At 41.0% G+C, this 19,171-nt stretch overlaps 1 protein-coding gene across 3 annotated transcripts in view; it reads left to right on the plus strand.

The window, feature by feature from the left end:
• Positions 1–2,883: 2,883 nt before the first annotated feature.
• The window catches only part of LRP1B (LDL receptor related protein 1B), a 728,211-nt gene continuing 711,923 nt past the window's right edge, over positions 2,884–19,171 (plus strand). For all 3 annotated transcript variants that reach the window (XM_083404224.1, XM_083404226.1, XM_083404225.1), the window contains exon 1: positions 2,884–3,336. In XM_083404224.1, the coding sequence (XP_083260350.1) occupies positions 3,252–3,336 (85 nt within the window). In that variant the 5' untranslated portion in view covers positions 2,884–3,251. The remainder of the gene's footprint in view (positions 3,337–19,171) is intronic.

The raw sequence follows: 19,171 nt of genomic DNA on the forward strand, positions 1-19,171 counted from the left end.
TTAAAAGCTCTGTGTCCAAGCGTTGTTGTTGTATGCTTTTTTGCCTGGGAGCTTTCCCCATGAAAAACCACTCTTTAGCACTTAAACGTCAATTTGGGTTTTCAGCAGACTGCCATTTGCTCTGATTGAACTTTAAAGAGCAGGTTTTCATGGGGAAAGCTCTAGAGCAAAAATGGAGGGAGGGAGGAGCGCTTGGACACAGAGCTTTAAAGTGTGGACCATGTCTGGAAAGAGCAGAGGAAAGGCAAGTGGGGATAAGCCCTAATATGAAGGTGCTCCCCCCCCCTTTAGGCATACTTAGGATGCATATAACAGTAACTCAGGTGCGACTTGGCCAAAGCCACATGATGAGTTTCTTAAACTAGCCTTCTATCTTGTCTACTTATCACATGTTATTCATTTCAAACAAGAATAGGTTGTGTCTTCCATTTCTAAGCCATTTTCTTTGTCAATATCTCTTGCATATGCAGAATTATCTAATGCACTATTTGCACGAGTCTCCAGTTTCCTCATCTAAGGGACTGTATCCAATGAGGTCATTCTGTTTGTGGAAAGACTTTTGCTCTCACAGCATAATTTTGCCTGCCTCTCTTTTTGTGTGCCCTCTGTTCTAGGTTTCCTGCCAGAGCAGATTGGGAAGGGGGCACAGGTGGCTGGGGAGACAGCTCTTAATCATTTTTCTTGTACACATCAGTTTAGGACACTTGACCCCACCTTATAAATTGAAAATGAAAATAGGTACAGGGTGTTTTTATTCAGGGCTGCTTGGAACAGAATTACCTAGGTGAATGAGTTTCTATTCAGGTCAATGGAACTGGGGAGAACCGTGGCTTTGTCACGATTATACATCATTATATTTCATGATACCCATGATTTATCATTAAAATATCAATGGAATGGCAGTCATGACAATGTTTAATCAATTAAATTAAAATATTGATATACCAGCTGTTATATGGGCATGTCAAGGCAGTGTACAACAATATAATAAAATGTAATGTCTATATAATAATCAAGTAGACAGTAAACAGCTGGTAATGGTAGATAGCAAAAGCCATGGTAAAAAGAGAGAGAGAGAGAAATTAGCATGAGGATACCAGTCAAGAGAGCAGGTACCCCCACAGAAAGGATGTTGGTTGATGCCAGATGGATGTTTGGAGGCTGTGGCACAATCAGGAGGACCTCTGCAGATTATATTAACAACTGGTCACCTCTGTATGGGAGACGGCATTCTCTTGGTTCCATGTTGTTTAGGTTAATACCAGAGCCTTAAACCTGGCTTAATAGCAAAACAGCAGCCGGTACACTTCTTTTAGCAATGGTGTTGCGTGCCACAGTCAGGCACATAACTCAGTTAAACTAGCTGCTGTGTTCTGTACTAGTTGCAGGTTTCCGGCAAATTTAACAGCAGTCTCATATGAAGGGCAATACAGTAACCAACTGTTGCGATCACCAGTGCACCAGACACTTAGCAAGGCTATCCTTGGCTACATAAACTATGCTGAAGACCATGTGTGGTTGACCTCTTATGCAGGGCATCTTAACATATGTTATTAGGAGTAACCCAGTAACTTGGGGATAAGCAAGTAATGATGCAATTGAACAAATGTAATGTTCTGCCCAGTAGCAGATGGTGTCATGGGTTGGAGACGCTTACCTGCCCTCCCAACAGGTAAGTCACTGCTACTTACTGGGAGGGTCAAGGTGGCAGCGTGGGTGGTGCAGTGAAAATGCACTGGTTTTAGTACTGATTACAAATTAGCGGGGTCGAACATGCACATCCTGTTTTTTATGGGTACGTAAAATGAGAGTTGTCATAGCAATCCATAGTTAAAAGTAGAAGTCGGAAAATATGCCCCCTTTTTTGGTCTTCAAAATATGGCAACCCTAGAAGTCCCCTAATTCTTAACATAATGTACAACGGGAGGAGCTAGCCCCGACTTTGCATGCGTCTCCGTTTGGTGGCCCTGAGGGTTCTAGCAGAGTAGACCCTACCAGTCTGAAATCTGCCCAGCCCTGTATGAGATAGTGCTTAACTTTTTAAAGAGCAGTTTGACACTAATCTGAAGCCAGTTGCTTCCACTTAGTGCATTGGAGAGGTAATACATCCTAATTAAGCTGCCCTATTCTCTCGCCGCTTCTTTTTGGACTGTTAAGCATATCTGGAGTTTCGGCCTCTCCTAGGTGAGGAACCTTTTTTTTTTGTTGAGTCACTCAGCAGGACCCGACTCTACCTGTCAATTTGCAATGGAAATGAACATTCTGCAACGAGTCCCGCAGCGCTGCCTTTGAGAACTTTGGGTTCTCTCTCCCGTCGCTCCCTCCCCTCCTTTGCCATTTCGCCAGTTTCCCAACCAGAAAAACGAGCTGACTTTGCTTCCCTTCCCCAAAGGCTCCATTCTTGCCTGCCTGCCTGCCTGCCTGCCTGCCTGTGTTGGCTTTTGGGATACTTAGACGGCTTGCTCCTATTTCCGGGAAGGAAGGAAGGCAGTCGCCCGATTTTGTTGCTGGAGGCGAGAAAGCGAGCGCTCTCCCTCTCCCTCCATCCAGATCTATTCTCTCTCGCACCTAGATCCCAAAGGGATCCGTGGACGGCTGACTTTCCTCTCCCCTCGCTGGACCGCCTCGGTCTGATTTGTAGGGCTTTCCATTTGAAGCGGTGTGCTTCTTGTTGTGTTAAATGCCTCTTACTAAGTAATAGATATGATTTATGTGGACACCCAAGCTGGAGGATGGCGGCTTCCGTGATTAATCAGTGAGATTCCCATCCTCTGGCATCTCTCTCTCTCTCTTCCTCTCTCTCTCTCTCTCTTCCTCTCTCTCTCTCTCTCTTTCTGACTGCCCCTCTTGCGTGATGTAAGATCAGACGTACTCTGCATTGAGAAGTCGAGACACACAAGCGGCTCTCTCACACATCCACCTCGTAATCCTGCTGGAAGCAGCGGAGAAGGCGGGCAGGCGAGGCAAGGCAAGGCAGCGCAGCCTGGGCTCCTGGCGCACAAACCCACCCCCGTGACATTTGCCAATCGCGCTGCTCTCTTGCAAGCCAGCCAGCCTGCCTGCCACCCTCCTCGTCGTCGGCTCCGCTGCTGCTGCCGCTCAGTGACTTTCTTTCTCTTTTTTTTATTTGAAGCGAAGGGTGCAACCGAGCAACGGCGGCGGCCAAAGAGGGCGAAGAAGAGCAGCAAGCAGCAGCAGCAGCCTGGAGGAGAAACAGGAGCAGGAGGACGCGAGACTCCCCTCCCTCGACCATGCCCGAGTTTCTCCTTTTCGCCGTCCTCACCGTCTCGGGATTATGTCCTATTGCTAAGGTCCTGGCAGTGGGAGCCGAAGGAGGTAAGGCGTCTGACTTGCATGGTTTGTGCCACCTCTTCTGTGTCACCTCACCTCTCTCTTTTTTGGGACGGCTCTGTGTCTGGATAAAGTAGCGCAAACTTCACTTAAGACTCCTGCAGACCAGCTGCCCCTGGGACAATCTTGCGCTTCGCTTGTTTTGTTTGTTTGTTTTTAAAATAACTATAATCTCCCACTCGGCTGGGATCAAGATCGGGGGGGGGGGGGAGAGAGATGCTTGTATGCTTGCACCCCTTCCAGCGAGCGAAGTCTTTCCCTCTCCAGCGGCGGCGGCGTTGACTTGGCTGCGGCTCTGCAGATGATGGTGTTGCATCCCTGGGAGTTTGAGCTTCGCTCGGTTCTGTAGCGCCTTTCGCTTTCTTCCTTAGAGCTCCTGAAAAAGCCCGCTTGGGTCTGAACTCGCTCGGCTTCCAGGCTCCCTTTAACTTATTATTATTATTATTATTATTATTATTATTATTATTATTCCACCCCCACCCTCCAGTTCCTTCATGCTTCCGCGCATCAAATTAGCTCTTGCGCGGCTGCTGTGCGCCGGGCAGGTTGGGGGTGGGGGGACCGCAATAGATCATAAACTTCGCTCGCTCGCTTTTCTGGGGCTCACGAAGCCTTTCGGCCGCCGGGGGTTCCTCCTGTACCACTTTCGAATAAGGAGTCGGTTACTCTTTTCCCAAGCTCCTCTTGACCCCCTGATTTTTAACATAGCTTGCATGGAAGTAAGTTCCCTTTCCTTTCCACCTGGCCAGTTTTGCGAAATTAAATATTGCCATAGATACAATCCAGCAGGATTTTGAATGAGTAAACTGACTCCCACCGTTATCCTGAGTAGGATAGCTTATTAACACCCTGATCCTGAGGAATTTACTTAGTAAACCCAGTGGATTACAGTGGGATTTATTTCCAAGTGCGTTTAGAATTGTAGCCTTCAATGGGACTGCTTGGCAGGAAATGTGTTTTGGATGGCTGCCTCCCACCTGGATCTTCTGCACCTTTACTTATACACACACACACACACACCGCATATATGTGGCATTAGGATGCTTTATTTATGTACAATCTTATGCACATTGTCTTGGAGGTCAGACCCATTAAGGTGGATCAGGCTGCAATCCTAACCCCACGTACTAAACCCCTTTGAATTCATATGGGATTTGCTTCTGAATGGCTGAAAGCATTTAAATTTGCCATACAGGCTCTGTTTTAAACACACACACACACACACACACACAAATTAAGCCTAGATCAGGTGAACTTTCTATCAAGAGTATCTGCTGGTTTGACACTTTGTAAACTGTAGTCAAGTACCATGCAGTTCATTACAGGAAAACGTCCAGATTCTAATTACATCTCCACTGATCAGTAAAGGCTTAAGTGTAACAGAATATGCTATGAATACTCCCGAAGTATTTAGGTTCTCAAGGACATATAGTACTACACAGGAGTCGGGAAATTGGGTCAACTGAAGGCTTTAGGCTGCAGTTTTAGGCACACTTACCTGGGAGTAAGCCTCATTGAACTTGGTGAGACTTGCTTCTTAGTTGACATGTCTTAGAATTGTGCTATTACATGGAATTGTGATTCCCAGGTAAATGAGGAGAAAGCTATGGATGTGTTTATATGACAGCAATTATCCATAGATCTGAAACAATAGCTTTACTACCAGGCAGAAAGAAGAGGCAGTAACAGTGAGTGAGGCATCTCTCTGATACTCTGAAATCCGACACACACACTCTGCAAATCTATCCAGCACTAGCTGAGGATTTAGTGAAAGTACAAGTTGTTCAGCAGCATAATTCTGCAACTATTGACTAGCTATTGCTTTCAAAGTACCCTATGGATTCACTCCTTTTCATCAGTGTTCAGTGTTCATGCAGGACTATATAAAACTGTCCAGCAATACACAACACAAGAGTTTGTTTGTTTAATCCAGGATATTCAACTTTAGGATGCTTATGTATCCTGTGCATGCTTACTCCCATTGAATTTAATGGGACTTACTGCCAGGGAAATGGACATAGGATTGTAGCCTTAGATTGCCTTCCAATACTCTATGCAAATGTCTGTCTCAGTAGTAAATATAGCTCCCTGAAGTCAAGGCCCATTTATTTCAATGAAACCTACCAAATGGATATATTTGGAAGCAGATCCTAGTGAAATTAATAGCAAGTAGATGTGTGTTGGACAGAACTGTTCCAATCTTATTGCCTAATCATCAAACCAGATTTAGGTTGATTTGTTATCCCTCACTCTAAACTCATTACTTGGAACATGTAAGGCTCATTAATTTCAAATGAGTATCTTTTTTTTAAAAAAAAGAGCTGCCACCTTTTTTTCTGAAAGGGTTCTTGCAACTTTAAAAGATGCAAAATAGACAGAAATTCACAAGTTTCATAAATTTCACCAAGTTTTCATGCATTTCTGCCCACCACACTGCTTTTAAAAGCACAGGAGCTCTGAAAAGTGGTGGTCCTATAATCTCATGCCTGTTCAGTGTTAGAGCTTCCATCCTTGGGGGGGGGGCACTCCATCATTATTTACTTCAAAGTAAACATGTTTAGGATCAGGTGAAAGGTCCTATATTTGTTCATATTTTCCATTTGATTCATAAACCGTTTAAGTCAAAGACTGAAAATTAAAAGTATTTGATGCAGCTGATGTCCAAGTATCCCAGTTTAACTGGCTTACGGATCGAGCCCATACAGGAAGGAAATTGTCTTAGTTTGCTTGGATATAAAGGATACAGTGCATTCATAGTTGGGTGAAGGTTCTTTGCTTTGCTTTATTTATTTATTTTACCCATATGCCTAATAATAATAACGAGGACATGTAGGATTCCTTTATTTTGTTGTGGTGGCTGGTTTGAAGTATATATATCAAAGCATGGTTTATATTTTCTTCTTCATAGCTGTTAAACTCAGAAAGGTTAGTGGCCAGCATGACTCAAATAGCATATCTTGTTTCAGAATGGATTCAAAGCAAATCCCATTAACTTGGATAGCTTCCTAAACTGTGCAAGTCTCAAAGCAAGCAAGAAATGAGAATGCATTGAATATTTCCATATCTAGTTTACAAGGAATTAATTAGATTCCCATTCAAAAATGTAATTGTTTAGGAAATTGAATTTACATTGTGAAAAACTTTTCTTTTCTTTTTCTTGTGCTCTGCAGACCAGATACCAAATTGTTTACTCGCCTGTTTAAAACTCATTTGAACAAGTACAAATGGTTTTTAGTTATGCTATTTTGGTCCCTTGTTTCTGCTGTAATTGAACTACCAAAACCTGTTAGGTCAATTTCCCAGCTGGCTCTCAAAAATTAAATAGGTACTGCACATTACAAGTGAGGCAGAATTTTTTTAAAAAAATAAATAAATCATTGCCTGGTTGTCCAAAAAAGAAAAGCAACACTTTGGCCCTCAAAAATGCCTTCAGTTGAAACGTACTTGATAGAAAGCGAGGGGAAAAACAGGTAAGTACTCACCACCTCCCAAAACTAAATCCTGAAAGTTACATGTGGATCCTGTCAGATCAGTGAATGGAATATCATCCTTAAGCATCTTAGCCCCAAAGGACTTTGGTTCCCAAACACATCTTCTGCCCCAACCCCTGGTGTGTATTCCAAAATCTCTCAAGCTTTCTTTTAAAGCCTCAGACCAGATTTCAGCTACTGTAGGTTGAAACCATCACTGCATCTGGTATACAAGTACATTTGAAAACCTTCTGTAGAATGTAAGGTGAAGGTCCATATTCACTATATGTGAGATTAGTGGACACTTGTTTATTTACACATTCAAAATTACGGCTTTAATGTTTGCTTTGGTGTGTTGTTTGTGTGTGTGCATGTGTCAGTTTTTGCTTGCTAGTGTTTTAGTCCTATGTGATAAAGTACTATGTCTGTTTAAGTTACAATCAATCTAGTCCTAAAAAGACAACATTCCTGTAAATTATACCCGCCAAATCAAATTCACTTAGGATCAACTAGCTCATCATATCACTATGTCATGTTGGATAAAAGAGGAGAATTGCAGGGCAAATTAAGAATCCGCACATCGTGTTTAAACAAATCATACATTCTCAACCTAAAAAGGATTGGAACATAAGAGGGCCTGATGTGACATTTCTACACCATGTAACATTTTATATGGATTGCAGAAGCCATTCAGGCAATGGTTATTGTTTAACATCAGTTCTCCAGGGTAGCCGGCAGAATATCCAAAATAAGACACTATGGTTAGGAATGAACTTGGTGGTGGTGGTAGTGGTGGAAAGTAATGATTACATTAAGAAGGCTTAGATAAATATATAAAAAAGGAGACTGGTGAAATTGGGGAGGAGAATGGGATTAGTATCTATGAGAAAGTGGGTTGGTAATGTGGAATATATCAGAATTTCTTAATGAAAGTTTTTCAGTTCTATGTAGCCTACTTAGAAGCCATGGAATAATATCACAGCTTCTCAAACTAGGTAATATACGTATCTGAGATAACTATGAGTTGTTGATGACTTACAAGTTTTGCCAATGTAGCAATAGTATCTTGTAGGGATGACACAATAATTTAAAACGATTGCTTAATCAAAACAATACACAAAGTTTATTTTAGGCAACCAAGCTTCCTTTAAAAAAATAATTTAAAAATGCAGAATATTAACAGTTTCCTTTTTAGAGTACTGAAAGTTAAACTTTCAGATGGGGACATGCTTCCTTATAGGAATGGCACTTTTGCTTCCAAATCCTGTCAGCCACTGCGTTGATATCAGCAGATAGCTTTGCTGAGCCTTGACAACAGAACAACCTGTTGGATTGTCAGTACTTGTTAACTAACTTGGGTCTCAGTCCTTCCATTGATACTACAGTCACAGCAATGAAATGGGCTCCTGGACATGAAGGGCGCTGCTATGCCAGGCAAAGGGTTCTGCTGGGCTATGGTGAGGATGGGTCCCGAATGTATACAGAATGGTAGCCATGCAGCTTGAGAACGTGGGGCCAAATATCTGTGATATGATTTTGAAAATATAATGAAAAGGACATGGATCGTCAGCTTGCACCCAACTTTTTCCACTGTTGCTGTGTTACGGTGTGTCATGCTTGTTTATATATACATTTGCGTACCACCCAGTTACTTAATATTCTTTGAACGGTGAACAATACAATTTATGAACTCCTTTTAAAAAGCAAATAATCACAACAGAAAGAGGAGAGCTAAAGCCACCAGCAGCAAACAATCTAAAGCAGTGTTTTAAAAGCACCAAAATATCAATTTAAAATGACTGGGAACATCAAAAGGACCATAATATGGCACCTAGTGAACCTGCCTGGGGTGGCATTCCATATCTGGCACACCACTGCCCAAAAGGCCTGTGTTCTGGTAGTGACCTCTCACCAAATTTGGTGGGGGCAGTCAGAGAAGGGCCTCAAAAAATCACCTCTGGGTCTGGTTTGGTGTGTGTGCGACTCCAAGCCACATGGGGCTCTGACGTTGAGCAGCAGAACTGCATGTTATTCCTCCCAGTGGCAGCATGACAATATAGGCCTATAACATTATTGGTATATCAGATATTTTGGATGTCTTTGCCCAACATGCAGCATCCAGTGAAGTCTGTTAGGTTTTAGTAAAATTGGGCGTGTTGCTAATAGAATTGTTTCAGTGAACTCAACAATTACTCTCTATGGCTGGCGACTGGTGATTTTTGATGATGGGTTGTACAGCTGTCTAACTGGGAACTATTAGTTTGTTTGTCTCTAGTGTCATTATCTTCAGTATAGCCTGCTCAAATCAAACCATCTCTCCTGCAAACAATGTACTGATGCTTGTGAGAGGCATTGCACTGTCAGACATGAAAACACACTGTACAGGGAAGCAGACAGATGTTATACCAGCAAGATGCCTTTGCCGCATAACTCAAGCCCTTTCACACATAGATTATGTCTTTGTTTATCTTCTTCTTCTAAAGCTAGTTTGAATTCCACTAAGGAAAACACCATGAATAAAAATTATGGAAATGATTTTCCAGACACCTACAAACTAGTCAAGGGTTGCTTTTGAATGCACACATCTAAGAGAAATGTTGCTTTATTTCTTTCGTAACATGTCAGTAAATGCAGGAACAACTTTAAAACAGAATTGCTGTGGTTTAACAGACAGTTGAGGTGTACCAGATATGGGCTTATTCTGTGCCGATGCAATAAAGACAGGGTTATTAACATAGCCATTTTTCTTTTAATCCTTGTTTGTGAACCTTTTTCTTAAAAGAAAATATCTGATCCCAAAGCGTTTTAGCAAATGCTCTTGCTGGATGTGTTTTTAGGCTGGGCTCCAATCTCATTATTAATACTTGGGTGTTAGAAGCAGAACATTCAAAAACCAGCTGTACAGTGCTCTGCCACATGGAACTTCAACTTGTCAATCTGACGGGAAGTATTCTCAGCGGCTGTAAGATGGGCAAATTCAAATAAAGCTGTTTCAGTGCTTCAATATTGAGTTGTCTGTTCTCATACTTACAAATCTCCCTCTTGCTTTATTAGTATATATTATGAATGTATGCAGTTACAGTCACAGGGAGAAGATGTGCAAGATCACGGTTATATTACCCCATTCAGTGTAAATCTCTACAGAAGATTACATAGAGGAATAAGTGGGTTCCCCTACTTAAATCCATTCCACTATTGTTTATATCTGCACCATCCACAAACACATGGAGAATTCTTAAAATTACTTGTGAATTAGTGTAATGACAGTTTGCTGCACCTCCCTGTACATTCACATATTTTAATTCTGATGCACACAAACTGATCTCAAAAAGGATCTTGATGTGATGGTAGATCCCATCAAATGTCTCCCCCCACCTGTGTTTCATTAATGCGTGCTGTTAAAATATTATTACATTTCTAGGCTACTTTTCCTCTAAGAAACTCAAGGTTGTGTGCATGTTTGTCTGCCCTCTTTTATCCTCACAACAATGCTGTGAGCTCTGTTTGGCTGAAGGAGTGTCTCCTCGTGAGTGTCATGACTGAGTGGGGACTTTCACCTGGGTCACTCAGTCATAGTCTCTCTTCTACCCCACCGTTGTATGCCCTTGTGTTCATTAGTAAGATGGATTGGAAAGGAATACATGCAAAAAACCTGAATATGTGGGGGGGAAACCCCATAATAAATTGGTGTGCATACAGTTTTCTATTATCCATTGACTACAGTGAGACTTGCATCTGAGTATGCATACATAGGACAAGTAGCTGATGGTGTAGTGAGATGGTGGCACTCTTTTGACCTCAGGTCAGTAATATCCCTGCTGATAACAGGTAGCGGGGGAGGCAGTGTGATGTTGCCTTTGCTGGTGTATACGCACCACACAAACCTGACCACCTCTTTCTTCCCTGTATACCTTTTGGCAATCAGCAGTGATGCAACTGACCAAAGGGCATGTGAGCTCCTCATCCCACCATCCATTGGTTGCATAGTAAAAATGTTTCTCCTAAGTAAAAGTATCCCAAACTACTGTGACTCAAACATTTCCCCTTAACTCTTGAAAATAGCCCTAGCCATGCCTCCAGCTACTTAAGATGTATGAAATATGTACTGTGCTTCAATCCAGTGATGGGGAGGCTCTGAACCTCCAGATGTTGTTGGACCACAACTCTCATTAGGTCAGCTAGCATGGTCTGCGGTCAGGGATCGCAGTCTCGACAATATCCGGAGAGCCACAGGTTCCCCATCTTTGTTCTAATGCACCTTGGTCTTCCCATCCATAATTCTGCATTTACTCCAACTTCAGTATGGGAGCAGAATATGTGGAGAAACTATAACTGTTGCCCTATCTGGGGCATAACCAACAGCTGCTCCCACAAGAATATGCAGCTGTATTTGCTATACAAGGTCACTATCATGGCTCCCATGGGCATAATTGTTACCTTAAGGTCTTGCCCTGGTGCCCATGAAGCCTTTTAGCCACCCCCTTCATTCACTGCCCCCTTGGTTATGAGGTGCTGAAGGTAGCTTCCTTTGCCCCTGTGAAAAGGACATAGAGCTGAAGGAGGAAGTTGGAACAGTGTCTCTTTCTCACTTCCTCATTCACCTGTATGTGCTTCTCAAGGGTCAGGTTACCATTTTACTCAGATACCCTGGAACAGTAAAGTGTGTTTGTGCACACTTTCTATATATACTTTTTTCAATGTATTTTTATTAAAGATTTTCTTGATTTACAAAAGTATGTGCAATGTCTCTTGTATTTTTTTCATGTAACATTTTTACAAATCAGTTTCATTTGTTGAGAAATTAGGAAGAAAAGGGGGAAAGGAGTAGAGGGGGGAAAGATGGGTGGGGGTGGGGTCAGGTGGTGATGTTTCTATTTTACTTAATATATGTAGGGTTTGGTGTCAGCGTTGCTTGTGCAGGTTCTCTGCTGTTCACTTGTGTTCCTTTGGTGTTGAGAGACTTTCTATATTTGACTGTATGTGGTGGAGTGGCTGATCTGGGGGAGGAGAGAGAGAAAAGATTGGAGGTACTAATGGCACTTGCTCCAAAATTCAAATACATCCAGGAGCCTAAAAAAGTTGGTGATCTCTGGCTAGAGGTTGGATTCTATCAAGCAGGAATAGAAGAATACAACCCTTGCAACATCATTAAAAATAAACAGAAAGGCATATACAGTATGTTAACCTGGTTTCAACATGATTACCCTTGGATTTTATATTTTATGAGTAAAATGAATGGAGGGAGCATTTCTTTATTAGTTTTCACCCTTTATTAAAAACAATGGTCCTTGAAATAAGAGGACAAAGATGTTTTGCTGAGGCAGAGTGTGCTGTACAAATTATTCTCTCCCACGCTCAATTCTTGTATAATTATGACTAACTCTCTGCTACACTTTAAAGGAACAATTCTGCCAAAAGTTATAAATCTGCATAAGCTTAATACTAACTCCTGTGAGTGTTTCTCCTGTAATTACAGGGACTACGTACTGATCTAATGTTGAGAAGGTACACAGGAGCCTTAATTAGCATTCACTTTTTAACCTCAAATGGCATAGTATTCTGTTCATAATATTTTGTTCATCTTTCCAAATGAAGTTAAAACAAAACTCTCATTATCTTCATTAGTTTGTAATATAGAGTATACTCCTGACATTGAGCTTGAAACCAGTTGTGCTTTGAAGTGTGTGTGTGTGTTTTAAAACTTGTTAATTAATACAAAATTTCAAAATTTATCATTAATGGACCCTGAAAACCTTAAAGGTCCATGAGACATTTAAAAACACAAGACGAACCTGGTAGGTGTAGGTGTATTTATTTTGACATTAAACAATATTTTACTATAGGTTAGTTGTTAAAGGTCTATCACTGTCAGCATATATGGAGACATTTTAATGCTCCAAATCTCAATGTCCCTTCTGCCCCCGGTAATGTTATAACTCATAGTAGACCTGCATAAGGTATATGAGGCACCTGACATTATATAATCTCAACAAATACATGGTCAGGCATGTGAGGTGTTCTGGAGCCTGCTATAATCTGTTCTCTCTGTATGTGTATGTTTAGATTAAAAACAAAACAATATTCTGAATCCCCCCCCCCCCCCCGTTAGCCTAACTGAAGTAAATGGGAAACTAACAACAGTATAGGGATAAATCCCAACCCGCCCCAGGCCAACATTTTAAGATGACTTGCTCCACCACTTGAGTTCCTCCCTCCCAAAGTAGGTGACTTCACCCTTTTTCATAATCCCTGTTCCCTGTTTAGTAGACAGAGAGCCTATGGCTATAATACAGTACTTTGGCTAAGGCCAGCAAATGTGTTAATGGTTCCAACTCTACCATAGAAACTGGAGATACACATGACCACAGAATGCTGTATTGTCCCTAAGCCCTTGAAAATGAAAGGCTTTCCAGAACCGGAGGGATGGTCCAGTGCTGACAAGCAAGATAAAAGACAGGGAATGCAATATCTTTTTTAAAAATTGTTTTGTTTCAGTCATATATAGGGTACAGAAGAGACAGCTTTTATCAACCACTTTTGGATGCAATCAGAACAAGTATAATTCAGAGGGAAGTTTGCTACAGAAGTGTGTATTTGTATTTTGTTTCCATGGCTTTCTTAAACTTGTGTTTGCCTTTGGTACATCGTCTCCGCAACTCCATCACCTGCAACGAACTGTGCTCTCATATGAAACAAATGGGATGTCCTGTTTTTTCTGAGACACTTGTGGGGTATGGAGTAGGCAGAAAAACAACAACCCACAAACAGGTGGATCAGCCAAACACTCCTACATTGCTCTGCAGCGACAAACAACTCACACAGGGAGGGAGAGTGCTGCTGCCAGGAAAATAAGAGGGAGGGAGGTTGTCACCCAGCCCTTACAAGGACTGCCAACTGAGTTACCAGGACCTGTGCCTTTAAGCATTGTAAAGAAGGCTGAATTTCACCAGCTACAGTTTTGTCTTTCAGAGTGGTGCAGTGAAGGAGGAAGCCGTACATTTTCCTTTCTACCCTACTCTTAAAAGGCAGAGGCACCCTCATGATATTGGTACTTGGCCAACATACATATTTAAATAATTTTAAATTTGTCAGACACTACTTAATAGATTTTGCTTAACAAAATACAGTGTATTTATTAAGTAGAATGCTTGTCACATATATAGTAAATGTGAGCAATCTTTCTGTCAGATATTAGTAGCCAAACACTGAGGCAGAATTCAATAGCTCATAAATGTAATTGAACTTTTTTCAATAGGTTGTGTTGGTAAGTGAAGAAACTGTTCTGTGAGTAAAGAAGCACAAAGCACTGCTTAGGCCTTGAGGCACAAGGTCATTATTTAAACATATAATTGGATTCTTCAATATAATTGTGTGCAGGAAGAAACTCTTTAGCAGTTCTTAGGTTGTAGTTGCATATTAGCATAATGTTACATGGAACTAATAGCAGCTTTTAAGGAATATCTGATTTAGACAGTTGTTGTCTTTTAAAAGCCACTTCATGTTTATTCACTTCCCTAGGAAGAGAAGTCATTGTCAAAATGTGAGTGGGTTTTTAAAAGGTGAAATTTCATATTGCTTTAGCAGTAAAGTATATATATAGGCGTGCAGCCCAGCCACTTTCTGACACTGAGGATCCTTAGAATTCAGCTTGTTTAGTATGTCCACAGATTCAGTTAGACAGAGGTTGAACATTTTTCTGTACATGTATCTGTGTTACATTTTCCATATGAATGGCTTACATGGATTAGTTGGGATGCTTCACTCTTCTCCTGTAAAGACTCAGATCAAGCCCATTTCTGTGGTATAGGTGGAAGCTCCATCCTTTCAAGCTAAAGGTTTGTCTCTCAAAGTATCAATCTGAGCTTGACATGGTTCCACAATACAGGGAGGACATTTCAGGTACTTGTGGGAGGGTGAAAAACTGTATCGTTTGAAGAACTGCTCTTGGCTATCTTGAAGATTGGGGGAAAGCCACAGAGGATTTATTGTGGCTGTTTTTAAAGGTTTGAACCATGAGTTTCTTTTCATGGGCAGGAATGTTCCATGGGCAGAGGTCTGCTCAGTGGCTACTAGAAGTTCAGCAGCAACCAGCCTGCTCTCTGAATGCTGGAAATCACAAGTGGGGAGAGCGTTGATGTGTTCAGGTCCTGCTTTCAGGGCCCCCATAGTCATTAACCTGATCTAGCAGGCTCATATGTTCACTGAATGTTCCTGCTGGCAGAAGGGGTGACTGATCTCTTACAACTTCTCCTTTCCCACTGCAGCCCTTGCTCCCATGCCCCTAACAATCTGATCTATTGAGGTGAGGGATGGCTGCAGGGGAAACTGAGTAAAATCACTCTCCCCTGCACATTTCACTAGCAAGAACCATCACAGGATGACACATCATTCTGTGCATGGAAGATGCCTTTCCATTCACAAAAGGGAATTCAGGATCCCAGTCACATACTGCATAAGAACCATGTTAGGCATTCCTTTGGACATTTAACAAAACATACATTTAGTTGTAGACCTAAACAAGATTTAAAAAATGAATATTGCTCTTATACCTTATATAATTAGGCACTTTCAGCAAATACTTTTCACTGTATCTGAAGCATGAATCATTTCCTTATCGGAAGATGGAAGGTTACAATATGTTGAACACACCTGCATTACAGAACAGAATAAAAATCTAGAAAACTACAATCATTAAAAAACACACACTGTCATGATGGCAAAAGAAACACAACCCCATTCAGTTTTTGGGAGCGCTGCTTTACAGTTAGGAAACTGAGTCTCCAAGATTGTAACTTGACCTGAATGTGCATGACTGATGTGAATTCTATTTTCTCAGGCCATTTAGCAGATTGGAACTCAAGCTTCTGTGATGCAAACAAGCTAATGGTTAAAATCCATTAAGGTCAAACGTTAGTGGCCACTCATTATTTTTTGTGATTTTCCCATAAATACCTCTACCTGGGACATCTTTTTGGTACATGCAGAATCTTTTGTCTGTACATTTTACTATAATGCTCTGCTGAGCTTATTTTGGATTCATTGCCCTATAAATAGTGTTTTCTTCATGAGTCAAAATGCCTGGTGACATCTGTATCACCAAGTAATTCTTTTAATAAGCAGACGTGCCACTTTGGGGAAGAAGAAGAAGAAAAGGGATGTTTGGGCAGCCTTTCTGCTGGTCTTATTTAGATAAAACTACGCTACAACTCTTTGATAAGAAAAGAAAAGTATCTTAATATATATTTTCTGAAACGTTACCGCTACAGTGGTATTGCATTGTCCCGTAACGTATTCTTATTGTCAGCAGGATGTCCCTAAATAACTTTTCACATTATGCTTCATCTTGAATGACTTGATGTTCTGACAGAACCGCTCACTGTTGAGAGATAGCTTCACTTCAGAAAGCAGAACATACATACTTTTTCCCTCCTTCTGCTAAGATGAAAGCGCCTAGGACTTTTGCTTGTCTTATTCTTGTTATCAATAGGACATTCCCTCATAACTTTCTGTAAACGGCAATGTCTTGAATGACTTTATGCTTCAAGTTGAGCCATGCGGGTGCTATTGAAATAAAACTTAACTTTTAGAAATATCCCATAAGGATTTCACTACTACTGAGAGTTTGTTAAAAAAAAAAAAATCTAATGGCAATACAGAAGTCCTTCTTCTTGAAATGAACAAAGAGAACTTAAGGGTCTGAGGAACTCTGGTGTTATTCCTTTGAATAATCTTGTGATATATATTGGAGAAGATAAGAAGAAAAATGTCTGTAGGTGTGGGAATGGACACACATTCAAAGGGACATGGAACAAAGATAATTCACAATTTTAAAGCACACCTTGAAGATTTTAACACAGAGAATACTCTTAAGACGACAATAAATTTAATTGTCCTAAGCTTTTTCAACAGATCACATAGACTTAGATCCAATGGTATTCTTCCACCTGTGGAAGCTGTCTTTTGCTCACTGAAGAAATGTGTTACAATTTGCACCAAAGTGCTACACAAGAAAAGTGAAACTAAATCCAACCATGTTCATTCACTTCCACAAAAGCTTGCACAATCTCTTACAGAACCCAAAGCTTCAGAACTGCTATATAACCAACCTGTTACAGCATTAAGTAGAATCTTGTACAAGCTTTTGCAGAGTATCACTAGGAACTGTGTTCCTTTGGCCCATGATTCTATGGATCTAACACATATTTATCTCCAAGAACATTTTACTACCTTCTACTTAGAAGCTAATGGTAGCCCCCTGCCCAAGCATTCAAGATGATGCAATCTTGGCATTGATCATTTTTATCTCACTATTATCTCTGTACCCCATAGACTTCAAAACCTTTTTATCCAGAGATTCAGGTAGGGAACCGTGTTGGTCTGACACAGTCGAAATATATATAAAAATAATAAAAAATAAAAAAATTGTCCAGTAACACTTTAGAGACCAACTAAGTAGAGACCACTGACAGAAAATATGGGTATACTAAACTGCGCCCCATCGTATCACCTTCAGCTCCCTTTAAATTGTCTCCAGCTGATGCACATTTGTAGGATAGGCATGTTAGGCTATCTAAGGGGCAAGGATTGGGTAACAAGACAAAATAACATATGTGTGGGTTAAAACAGACCACAACTTTATAGATTATAACAAAGTAAGCAGTATTAGTGGGGCATATGGCATGGATCTGTATCCACTTCCAACTTCCATTGTTTGGTCTGAAGAAAACCCATCCCAGCTGAGGAATATCCATAGGAGTTAACTAGTAGGGAAGACCTGATATGGCACAGTCTGTGCATGTGGGATCCCACTGGCAGTCTGAGGTGAGCGATGACAGGCTTATCTCCCCCGGAGCTATGACCAGGAGCTGGTACATCACCTCATGGGGGTCTTCTTATGTCCAATGCCATTTCCATTCAAGTTGTGTGACTTAAAGCTTAAGAAGAAAGCCTGCTTTTCACTGGACTGGAAGAAAGTCAAGAACCTCACAACCTAGAGCCAGTTGTGACTGAGAGGAAAATTATTTTCTGACCCTGAAAGAGCAGTGACCACATAAAGTCTCAGCGAAATACTCTAAAATGAGGCAGAGCCATTGTTATCACAAGAACAGACAGGCCTCCATCATCACAAGATTCAGCAGTTCCACATCCACAAGGAAATATTGTACAGAAAAGGTATTGGAAGATATGATATAATACAAGCTGAAAGGATAGGGACAAACCACATCCATCCTTGCACAACAATTTACTAGAAACATTATTTGATGCTCATCCTAATACATCCTACTACACCCTACTACATGATGATATCTATGAAATCTGCTTGCGATGGGAAGTAAGCAAAACTAAGCTGTCTAGAGGAGTGGGCCTTTTTTTTTTTTAAGCCTATCTTACGTTGTGGCAGTAAAGGACCATGGGGGGGAACCAGTGTTTCCCCCACAAATTGCTTCCATTCCCATCACTCTCTGAAAGTAATTGTGTGTTGAAAACAAATTCTGCTTGAATGAATGAATGCTGCACATTTTATTTAAGGAGATATAGAAGAATATATTTGTTCCTCTTTTATCCTCTTTTATAATGCGCTTTTATCCACAGTTGATTCTAGGTATCCTAGAAAATATATGAGCAAGAAGAATAAGGCATAGATCAAAATCCACACTGCAATTCGAAGCGCTTGTTAAATGTTGAAGCATTGAAATCATTTTATTTTGAAAGCAGCAAGTGGGATGTACACTCACGGACCTCATTACTCAGTAGCAAGATGTTTGCACAAATTTTCTGTCAAGTGCCACTTAAAATATTTACTCTCTTTAAAAAAAACCCCATCAGGGCGGATATCATTCATAAGGTCAGACCTTCTGCCACATCTTGACAAAATGTTGTGCTGAAATCTCTTCAGTGCCCACTTCATATTGCAAGCCTTCCCATCACCAAAGAACACCATCTGTATCTCTTATTAAAAATGAGTTAGTTCTTCATAAAATCCATTAATGCGTTAGAACTAAGTTTAACTACATAAAAGCTCCGGATTGAGCTTCTGGTCCCATTGGTTGGAAGATGATTCACCTGTGAGTGCTACCCATTTAGTCTTGTTCTGAAAATGGTAAAATGTGTGCAAATTCTTCAAGCCTCTGAACATCTGTTCCAAACTCCATAAAATTATTTTGGAAGCTGTCGTGATTGTAGCTGAATCCCCTTAAGACTTTGCAGACAGCTTCAGATGCTAAAATGCATGAGGGTTTAAAGACCTCAGCAAAAACTGCAGCCTACATCCATTGGACTAGTCGAAGCCAGGCTGAACCTATATATGTTTGCCTGAATGTACGTTTCACTGTGTAGGATTGTAGCTACTC

The sequence above is a fragment of the Podarcis tiliguerta genome (genome assembly GCF_965153285.1).
Source record: "Podarcis tiliguerta genome assembly, chromosome: 1".
Taxonomy (NCBI): Eukaryota; Metazoa; Chordata; class Lepidosauria; order Squamata; family Lacertidae; genus Podarcis; species Podarcis tiliguerta.